Source organism: Macrobrachium nipponense, chromosome 3, assembly GCF_015104395.2.
Source record: "Macrobrachium nipponense isolate FS-2020 chromosome 3, ASM1510439v2, whole genome shotgun sequence".
In the NCBI taxonomy this organism is placed as follows: domain Eukaryota; kingdom Metazoa; phylum Arthropoda; class Malacostraca; order Decapoda; family Palaemonidae; genus Macrobrachium; species Macrobrachium nipponense.
The window spans coordinates 44369420-44381634 of record NC_087202.1 but is presented as its reverse complement, the minus strand read 5'-3'; the positions used below and the strand labels follow the sequence as shown (position 1 = coordinate 44381634).

General features: G+C 37.2%; 1 protein-coding gene across 1 annotated transcript in view; it reads right to left on the bottom strand.

The window, feature by feature from the left end:
• The window catches only part of LOC135221723 (G protein-coupled receptor kinase 1-like), a 613113-nt gene that overhangs the window by 120264 nt on the left and 480634 nt on the right, over positions 1-12215 (bottom strand). The window contains exon 4 of the mRNA XM_064259512.1: positions 4061-4162. Coding sequence (XP_064115582.1) covers positions 4061-4162 — 102 coding nt within the window. The remainder of the gene's footprint in view (positions 1-4060; positions 4163-12215) is intronic.

Here is a 12215-nt window from a genome sequence, read left to right as displayed (position 1 = left end):
ATATATTTTATTTTATTTATTTATTTTTTTTTTTCAAAACACACAAGTACGTGTGAATAATTAATTTTAATAGCTAAATAAAGGATGGAGAGGATACCCATGTAACTGCTAAAAGCAATGTAACTAATCTCTCTCTCTCTCTCTCTCTCTCTCTCTCTCTCTCTCTCTCTCTAACAGGAACTAAATCAAACTCGATGATGAATCAGACTGCACCACAGACACAGCAATAAGGAGCAAAGACTGAATAATGCGGCTCCAAACCATCTATGGAACTCCTCAGCTTTGCTCTTTTCGAGAAAATTTTATGGAGCCATATTTCATCTAAAGCGAAGTGTACACTGCAATAAATAACTCTGACCCTATAAATTACCCCTAAACCTGTCGGGTTTCCTAATGACCATATTTTTCTTCCTCACGTATGATTTACAGTGTTCTTGTTAGCTTCTATTTATTTTAAGGTCGTGATGGCCACCGGAGCATGCGTCTATGTATGAACTCATGGACGCATATGCACCAAAAAAGCAAAGACTATATATATATATATATATATATATATATATATATATATATATATATCTTTACTTTTTGTGGCTATTACAGTGGCATATGTATAGGTGGTAAAAATTGTGACCAGTATGTTCTATACATATATATATATATATATATATATATTATATATATATATATAATATATATATATTACATATCATAAAATATTGCATGCTGCACTTCATTAATGTAAAGCAAATTTTTGTATCATAGTACATTAATTGATGCTTTATAATACTCGCAATGATGTCACCATTTCTTTTTTTATTAATGACAACAGCGGTGGGAGTCCGCTACGCTCACACACAAACGGGACACCATGTATGATGTGCATCTCTCAGATTTGATGGAGAATATATAACATTTCAGTCCACATCGTTCAATGAAGGTCGTTATGTTAATTCATATTATTGCAGCTTGGGCCCATTGCATTAATAATCCTGCTTCTATTTAATTGTGTTGATTCATATTATTGCAGCTTGGGCCTACAACATTTATAATCATGCTTCTATTTAATTGTGTTGATTCATATTATTGCAGCTTGGACCTACAGCATTTATAACCCTGCTTCCTTTCAAGTGCCAAATAACCCAAGCAAACAGGTTCTTCTAGATATAACCTATACCGTTTATTCCGAAGCGCAACTGTAATTCCAAATTCGAAAGAGCATGCCTTGGTAGGTCGTTAGTCCACCCCAAAACTTGAATTTCCCAAGAATAAAGGAACACGAAATTAAATGTTAATTTTAGCGAGTCACACTGGACCTATATTTTCGCCAACCTCAGGGCCCTCGTCGGTAGCACTCCATTTGCACTCCCCGCGGTCACCTGAGCGTTCAGCATCCATCCACCCCCTGCTGCCTGACAACTAACACGATTAAAGGGAGCGCCTGCACAGACGCCCTCTGTAATACAGGTTCCCTTAATGTTGCGTGGAGGCCACAATAATTGTTCCCATATTTTGAAATAATGTCATGGCACCTACTGTCCCTCCCCGCCCTTGTGTTTGAGCTTCATTGACCTCACAATAAACGTCAATCTTGCGTTTGTGCGATTTTCATGTTTTTTGTTTCGCTCCTATTCAGGTTTTCCTTTAGTGTTTTAGTGTGCCTTTATTGAGGTTTATAGATATTCAGTTTAGATTTTCATCTTCTACTCCTGCCATATCTTCACCCAAATGGCAAGCAACTACAGAAGCATATGTAATGGTATTAATTACGATAATTACTACATTTTGAGCGAGCAAGTCTAAAATACAGCACTTCTGCGCGAACGGTTTACATTACACAAAAATACATAAAAACCAGGAAAATAAAACTTTGAATATTAATGACTTAGATTAAGGTACAATATAATGCACTAATTAATATAATCAGTAAATAATTTATCACTATGCATCAACCTAGAACATCAATGATCGATCCAAGTTTTATTTTCCTAATGCGGGTGTAGTCTTTGTGCAAGAAACAGTACGTGTAGACGCACTATATTTCAGACACTAGATTTCCTAACAATACAATCCACTCAACATCGCCTATAACTCCCAACTTTCCCAGCCATGACAAACAAAATTCCTTTCTCTTTGGGGTCTTTTTCTTGAAGTGTGCAATGCACAACCCACCATTAGCATGTTGAAGAGCAATTTCATGAAAACTGCTGGCAGGTACTGAAGGCCATAACGACCTTCCCGGTGGTAAATTTCATTTAGTGGCAATGCCAAACAGACGTTAAACGAAGGTGAGGACCTGAATAACGCAAAAACCGTTCTAGACCTATCTATCCAATTACCTGACTATTTATTTTACCAGCAGTGTCAACATATGACAATTTTTGTATCATCATTCATGTGAATACTATTCACGTCCACATATGCTTCCAATTGCCATGCATATTCGGCCGCATATCATGCTAGAATAGACCACATGAAATAATTTTACGGAAGCAGATGACCAAAGTCTATGACAATATTCTAAATCTAACTTAGACGCATCTATCCCAAACACATCAACCGCGTACTTAGTCAATGATGTAATGAGAATAGTTGAACACTACGCGTTTAATGCAAGCGTTATCATATTATAAAAAAAAAGTCCTATTACGCCTGTTATCCTGGACGTAAAACACACACTCACATAAAAAAAAACATAAACTGGAGAACTAAGATAATGATACGGAGACACAGAAGCTCGTTCTATTTGGTGAAGTTCTAGTGTACATTACCTCATTAGAAGGAGTTCAACGTCAGTTGAAATTATTACAAAACACCAACAGGGAATAATCAGTATTCATCAAATGTTTGTAATGTATCGAAAATATATTCTGGTTGATTACATGGCCAAATATACAATATCTTATAACAGTTATTAATGTTGCTTCCAAACAGCAGTTGTATGACCTTTTAATTTATTTCATCGTTATCAATGTTTAGGGTAAATGTTTACTGACATTTACTAAAAACTTATTACTTTCCCCCCAAAAGAACATGACAAACTCAAGTGTATACACACCAGCGTCTAATTTTTTCTTACATTATATATCAATAAAAGATATACTTTATTTACTTGAAAATTATTGCCAGTCTGTTCTCTATGACCTTTATCCTTTACATACTGGTAGGGTATTGACTTCTTCGGGTATCGCCTTAAATAAATCACACACATCTTATCAACCCATAAGGTTGATCCAAAAGTAGAAAAACCACTAGTCTACATAATGGCCAATACACACACACAAATATATATATATATATATATATATATATATATATATATATATATATATATATATATATATATATATATATATATATATATATATATATATATATATAAAGCTGTATGTATACTAAAATCACAAACCAGAGTAACCTGCCTGCAGAAGTACAGTTCGAGTTGTTTTTTTTAGAGTGGAGACATGGAGAAAGCCCTATTAGAATTGGACTATTTCGCTTGAAGATTTGCTCCTAACAGCTACCAGCAGATCAACCCAGTGAGGGAGGAATAATTCAAACAAATAAAGGGAGCATTTCAAATACCTGACAAAGAGAAGGTCAGGCAGGTAAATATAAAAGGTTCAAACAAGTGCGGAACAACGGAACACAAATCGGAAACGGAGGGCAAAAGAAGGGAAGAACTTGTAGAAAAAATGGTGACCAGGTCAATATAAGGAGAAGCGAATAAAGCAAGTGGTAAAAACGGGTTAGACTAATGCAGAAGGAGGGTGAGGAAGTAATTGCTAAAAAATAAAAATGAACGAATTGAGAAAATAAAAAATAACAGGTCAAACAAACGAAGAACTGCAGGCACAGGTCAGGACTGCACTGGAAGTGGCGTCAAAATCAGTTACTGCTGCAGTGTTGGGTCTTCAGTGGGAGGTTGAAACCAACATTCTTTGGAAGATTGAATTTCACGTCAATGGACAAGTGCGTGGTTCCATGTGAATAGGATTCATATAATGAAATAATAATGATAATAATAATAATAATTCAACAAAAGCTGGAGTACTTCACTTACGTGGGTGTTTGATAGAAGTTCCTTCATGATGAAGTTATCGTAGATCTCACGGGCTATCCGTCTTCTCTCTTCTTTATTCTCAATCTTCTCGTACGCTTTGATCTGAAAGAGTGAACAAAACGAGCATGTATTAATTAGCACTTCAAAAAAAAAAAACAGTTGTGATTCATAAACAAAATAGTAGGATACGTATATACTTATTAATATTCTAATGCAAAATATCATGTCTCACCGTGTCATGTCCAAAAATGCAATAAAAAAACCACATCGAGATACGCCCATTAAATCATGCTTTGCATTTATATATATATATATATATATATATATATATATATATATATATATATATATATATATATATATATATATATATATATATATATATATATATATATATATATATATATATATATATATATATATAACATATGTATGGCCTACCTACATACATACAAACGATATATATATATACACACACACACATCTGAATTAACAGACAGATAGGGTGCCCACATTCGACGCCTGAGCGATCAGGCAGATGGGTAAGCTCTCCTAGACAATGGAGAAAAATCTTCCTAATACAGATGTTAAAGGATAAAGGTTCGAATGAATAGCGTCTGGTGCGTTAAAATTCCTATTTTACGTAACCTAATTGAACCCGGATGAATACATACCTTTCTTAGGGTATGAATACCTGGATTGGACAGATCTTGCTAATAACAGAGGCCTAACGATGGAAACGATAACGAAAAAAAAAAAAAAGCTGTGGAGAGTAAAACCTAAAGAGGAGAGAACGCAACACCGCCTACAGATGATTACGTCAACTCTCTCTCTCTCTCTCTCTCTCTCTCTCTCTCTCTCTCTCTCTCTCTCTCTCTCTCTCTCTCTCTCTCTCTCTCTCTCTCTAGAGCTCTTATTCCTTTGTCCATCAGCCACACCTGTGGAACTGAATCTGCGGTCAACATCACAAAAGTACAAGAAAAAGCGACAGGTCACGTGTGCGTTTGTGCTCCTGTGTTTAACAAAGAAAGAGAGAACTTCCAGCTGCAACAGCCACTTACCAATCTCTTAACTGTTGCACAATCTCAATACCAACCAGTTCATGTATGAATCAGTATTCACCCAGGGTGTTTTCCCTTTCTTCATTCACAACCTATCCCCCCATACGTCCCTTTCAATGAGGTATACCAGCTGATGCAGTGGTATCTCTTCCTTCATTTACTCTGTAGAAAGGATAATGCTTGGATTGCACTGCTTGCAGCCTGATTCTTTCTTTCAACTCTCAACGGCTTGAATTCTCTCCACGCTTTTGATTTTCCTTCCTCTTATAAACTTCTTTCCCTTTAAGGGGTCGTTCTACCACTCCATTCGTCATGAGGCTCCAACGTTCTCCTGAATTTTCTTCCTCCAGGTCTTGGCCAGAAAAGGGTATCAGGTTGCTATTCACACTGGCTTTCCAAAAACAGATACAAAATTCGAACTCTTGTATCGAAAGCTAAAAGGGGTTGGCACAATTTATGACCACTAAACCTTTAAGACGCAAATGAAATGAACTTATCCCGTATCGGTGACGTAACCCAGCCTTTTGCCGCGTTTCATAGTCATGAATACAAATAAAATGTCATGTTTTTAACTGAATAACATAAAGCCTTTCGGTAATCATTTAGAATAAAATCGGCCTCCGTAATAAGCCGAAGCATGTCAGTATGCCATTGAATATCAAACGGATATCTACTAAAAGTACTACTGTCTAGTCCGTCAGTTGTACTAGCAATAAAAACGTTCGTCTCCCGTAATAAAATCTTGCTATAACAGAATGGCAATGGGGTGCTGTGAATGTGATCCTATGTACTATACCTCTCTCAGAGTAGTAGTCTTACACTATGTTGCATATCCTGATCAAAAATGGAGAAAGAAGATATTTTGGGCCTCAAAAGCAGACTCCATGTGCCTCTTTAATGTTTACACACACACACACACACACACACACACACACACACATATACACTTCCCTCTCTTTCTCTCTCTCTCTCCTTCTCCTTCCACTTTTTTCAAGATCAATTACCCGACTATTTGCCCCAACACCCGTCAGACGAAATAACAGCAAAGGCCTTGGGCTTTCTTTTCCTCAGGTCTAACTTCCCTTGAGGTCGTTCCTTTCTATGCTGACTTACAAAGGAGTCTTTAGCTCGGCACTCTGCTCTTTTCAAAAGGCCTCACTGAACATTAACGGGGAAAAAGGGGAGGAAAAAGAGAGAAAATCTCTCCTTTCTTGGACCCTGGTCCCCGAGAATCATTACTAACGGATATTTTCACTCCCTTGATTTAATTACTTCTCACAGAAATTACAACGATCGAGTAACTAACAGTAACTTAACCTCAGGTTACAACCACCGGAACCATCGACATCATGAAGGCAAGACCTATCAGGTAAGACTGCAAAACGATTTCTAGATATCCCCAGATAATATTTGCACAATACGGAAGCATAAGGGATAGTTTGTACTTCTGGATATAATGAAACCATTAGAGTTCAAAGTTTGACATTCTGAATACGAAGGCACAACTTACTTTAAATTACGATAAACTTCATGATTTATTGTGTCTTAACTAGTGTTGCTTCCAGTTAAGCGAATCTTTAGGGACGCTTTGGAACTGTTACCGAAATCCGATACCTAGCCGTTTTATATCGTTGCCTTTGCGCATCACAAGAACTACATGAATAACGATCATTGACATCACTTCTCTGCTGCACTTTGAAGAGAAGAACCTCAAATTGGACGGATGATTCAAAGAGAAAAAAACACCTTTGAAATTTTACCAAAATACCTTCTAAAGTGAAAAGCAACTGTATTCTGCTAAGAATAAGCTAATATAAAGTATTTTGTTTGTTACCATACAAATACTGTGCGTCATACAAAACTTTTTCATAAGCTATAAATATTACTCCACAAAATGCAACGCAGCCCTTGCTCACAGGCACACAAGCACACACAAATAAGATTTAAAGACATCATCATTAGACTCAACAAAATACAATCGACTAAATTCTTTTATTCTAAGAGGTGGATTATTATCATTATACTATTATCTGGAACTTACAAAACGTTTTTAGAAAAGGCCAAGATGCCATTATCTGTTATGTAAGCGTCCTCGGAGGCGAACATCCACATATAAGAAAAAAGGAATATATATATATGTACATATATATATATATATATGATATATATATATACATATACATCATACATATATATATACATATATATACATATATATAAACATACATACATATAAACATACAAAAAAGGAATATATATAACTTGTAAGAATTTCGCTCGGAAACGTTGGTATAAATAAAACGAGAAATGATTTCCAGTCTTCTCGCTGTCCTGTTCATTATATATATACATACATACATGTACATATATATATATATATATATATATATATATATATATATATATATATATGTGTGTAGTATATATATATATATATATATATATATATATATTATATCTACACCCACATATATAGGCACTTGATAAACAAAAACAAGAAAATACATAGAAAAGGGACGAATGTCCTCCCTCCATTCCCTCGTCATTTTCTTTCGCCTCGATGGGTAAAGAGAACACAATATAATATATTGTTTTGGGGATGCTGTGCTCTTCATGCGAACTCCCGGTCCGCTGAATGGAATGCAAATCATTTTCACTCCTGACCATGACAGAACAGGAAAAATAGAAATTGTAGCCTCATTCATACGGCGGGATTACGTCCTCTCACGCAGCCACAAACACAATTAAGCACTTAACGATTCAAGACCAGAAACGCGAACAAAACCGCGCCTGTGCACAAGAGAATGCACTGATATGCTACGCTGTGGCTCAGCACAAAAAGGATTCTCTCTCTCTCTCTCTCTCTCTCTCTCTCTCTCTCTCTCTCTCTCTCTCTCTTATATGCAAACGTACGATTTTCAAACAAGATGAGCGGATAGGAAGACATGTATACATACTTGATCAAGTATGCAAACTGAGAGAAAGAAGCATACACACAACAACCACAAAATACGCTTGTTTGCATATACAGTAGGAATATTCCTTGATCTATGCTTCGGGACGGTACATAACGTCTCTAGGGTAGGGACATGAAGTCATCTATCCCGGTGTGATCTTTCATCAAGAGCTCTTACATTTACCGTATTTTTTACATACATACATAAACACCCACACATGTAAGTATGTATGTATGTATGTATATATCTTACACGACTTACCTCTGGAAACCCAGGAATGACTTACAGAGATAAATGGTTCTGATTCTCTGCAAGAATTTAAGGGTAAGGTCACTAGCCCAAATGTCTTTCTCAGAGTGGGCACGACAATAATAAGAGTAAAAGCAATATTTCTCTTAAAAACCATATAGCAAGATTATGATTCATCAGAATCGTGGACAGACACAAGCACATGTTAAGTGGACAATGGGCCATGTACAGTGCAAGTAACTTAGTTGAAAATTCCAGCTCAAGCTCTGCATCCGTGAGCAGAAAGTTTACTGAAGGTAGCAGTGTTCGATTCGACGGGCAGCGAAAACCTTTTACCATAATATTCAGTCTACTTCCATACACATCAAGTGAAGAGGCAATTATGCTTGGGTAAATACATGGTTACGCGCTATTTAGTCTGTTTTGGAATTCGTTTCATGAACTAAATGAAAATAATTGTTGTTAAAAAAAAATAACAGGAGAGTGATTTTTACATTGATTCTTTCCTACTTGTAAGGAAAAAGTCCAAATTTTAACATTGTATTCGACCTCTTCGATCTCAATAGTTATATTAAGAGATTCTATACCTTTCTCGTTAATCTACAAGCAATACCCAATAATAATTCAGCAAGATAAAGATACACGAGATGAAAAACTTTCTCTAGAGTCTGAACTCAGTTGCCCCTTGCTACACACAATGATTAGATGTTCGTTCTTCCATGGAGAAAAGCCATTTCATCGTTAATCGAAACTGTTTTCCTTTCGCAATAAACTTGAATGGGAGACAATTTTCAAATTTCCTTCTGCAGCACTCCCGGCGTTCGTGGCCTCCCAACCACCTTTCCTGCTCGACCTCTGGCACCTCGTATTCTATCATTGTCAAATACTAAGAGCAAAGCAATTGAAGAATCGGCGTCGGGACTCGAAAGCTGGCTGCGAGGAAAAGAGTCTTCATGGTCGGCGGCTTGGGTGCATTGCCTGCATCGCAGGGCGCCTGACATCACAAGAAATTCCCATTACGACAACACTGCCAACACGCCACAGCTCTGAGCGAGGAGTGAACGGGGCCGCAGAAGGGAAGCGCTAGGAAATCACGGGGAGTGAGGGAGGGCTAGAAGCCACGTCCAAGTTATGAAGAGAACGACAATGACCATCTTGGAGTCAACAAAGGGGGAAAGAAAAGGGCCAAGATAAAATGGGGCAAGGAAGGGGAGAGGCAGAGATTCCACTTCACCAAGCACAGCAGGATGGTCAAAAAGGGAAGGTTATGGATGTAGAGAAAAAGACAGTGAAATACGACTAGAGTAGATGAATTCATTCTTCCTTAATCAAAATTCCTAAAATAGGGTTCAATTATCTACTGGCTAATACATTTGAGCAGGCATCCAACGCGTAGCTGTATGTACACAAAAAGTTTATTGACATCAGCTTCCAAGTTTTGATGATATTTAAAAAAAAAATAGAAACTACATCAGCTTCCAAGTTTTGATGATATTTAAAAAAAAATAGAAACTATCTGAAAAATATTAAAAAGCAACGTGAATGAATTGCTAGAAAAGCACTAGAAAGCATGAAAAAACCCAGCTATCTGAAATACGCAAAAATATTTATAAAGGTACAGAGTATATTTAAGAAAGTATAAAATAAAAGAAATCTAAAAAGTCTCATCTCCAATTAATACAGAAGAATTTACAACCCAATTCATTCGCAAAATGAACTAAAAAGATCTCTTGGTGCAATTCTGGTCTTTGCCATCCAGGGCTGAAGGGACGAAAGACGCATGAAAGGATCAAGTTCCTCCGCCGGTGTAAGTAGACTGGGACGAAGTTTCCCTTACTTTCTCAGTGGCAGAAAACAACTCTATTTCGGGGGCCATGGAATGGCCAAACTAATGTAAGTGGCCATTCTGAGTTGCTCGAAGAACCTCCATTGAGATAAAAGCTGGCAGGTCCTGAGAGGACACATCAGGGACAATGATGTTTCTTGAATTATACTGAAGAAGAAAAAAGACCCTTCTTCGGGGATCTTCTCACAGATACACGAGAGAGAGAGAGAGAGAGAGAGAGAGAGAGAGAGAGAGAGGGGGGGGGGGGAGAGAGAGAGAGAGAGAGAGAAATCCTCGTTTCTGGGCTTTTGTTCCCGACGTCTAAATACAGGTCAATAACTCCAAGACATCACGGCGTAACATCACTATGGAACTAATAATTAACCATTCAGGTGGTTGATTATATTAAAGGTTATTATGCAAGGTAATTACCAAATACTAATTTTATATAAAATGAATGGCAACAACATTCGATATATTATCGATCATCTCAATACATTTTAGTATATATAGTGACGATGTCATTTCAGAACTGAATAAAATACGACACAAACTCGAGTTCATGAGATTACGTTGGAAATCGAGCCTGAATCCATTCATAACTTATCGAAACAGTTAATAGTTAGAGACAAGGTCGTAAGCCTAAGTGAAATTCGGCATGATTCGGAATTTAGCGTAGCCTAAGACTGTTCAAAGATTTTACTTTAGATTATCAAAACAAATTGCTTTTATCTTCTAAGAAATTAAGTTTTTTTTAGTACTTTACATAATCTACAATACAGTTAAGGTTTTTTAATCATTGTATCTTTAATCCCTACAGTTACTGCTTTTGCTGACAGGATCACGTTATTTTCATTTTAACATGAATTCCTGACTTGTATTCTCAAGCCCTATGCATCGCCATTTATTTTGTATTCCCAGACCTTTTACTCTAAACCTTATGTTTTCACATTTGGACACCCCTCAGTATCCTAAAGTGACGTCGTCAATTCCAGGTTGTATCACTAGATAAATCTTCAGCTGACGGCATTATGGTTACTCTTGTTGCATTTTGAATTCCACTTTACAGCTGGTACAGCTATTCGAATCACGACTTACACTGGAGTCCCTCCATTTACCATCTCAATGTGCAATTCTAAAAGTGATGTCCTTACTCTTGAATGAGCACATACAGCAAAAAGAAGGATGAAATTACACTGAAACTGGATTTTCCGCAAAGGTCGGTGGTCACATCCAAGACCAACCTTGCCTTACAAATCGATCCGATCCTCATTACATACCTGACCTTCATTTCCCCTCTGGCAGCTTTCCCTTTTAACATTATTAGCTTCCCTTCTTCAGAATCCTCATTAGTCTCTGTTGTTTACCCTTTCGTATTTTTGCTCGAACGTTTGCACCGCCGAGTTCTCCTTCTTCTCCTCCTCCTCCTCCTCCTCCTATCCCACCATCGCCCACGAGAACCCCACCCAGGAGTTAACCTTTCTAATGGATTGATGAAAATCTTCAGCCGGCGCGTCACAGGGGGGTGCGTCTCTTGGGAACCGATCAATCAACTGGGATTAATGAAGATTCATTAAACAGACTTATGGAGGGTAGAAGAGATGGAGGGACGGATGGATGGGAATTTCTTTCCTTCCAACGGGGGTGATAATTAGGAGGCAATACGGACGACTGCAGGAGGAGATATGAGAATGTCGAAAAAGGCTAATGAGTAGAGGGAGGAAAGCTCGCAAACGATGACACAAGGAAAATGTAATCGGATGGTAATTTCCGTCATTTCCGCAAGAAGACGAATGAGAATTCGCTCTCGGCGAAGCACATGAATGAAGTCGTAACAATTTTTTTTTAATTCATTATACACAACGACCTAACATAAAAAATAGATCTCAGCCACAAGCTCACCATAGCCAACCTGAGATAAGGTCGAAATTACAGTCGAAATGTGGTACTTAATCACTATAATGCTGTGGACAAGCATTTACTCAGGCAGACAAAGTTAAAACTATATCATATCTATCTATTTATCTATCTGCCCATATATACATACATACATACATGCGCAT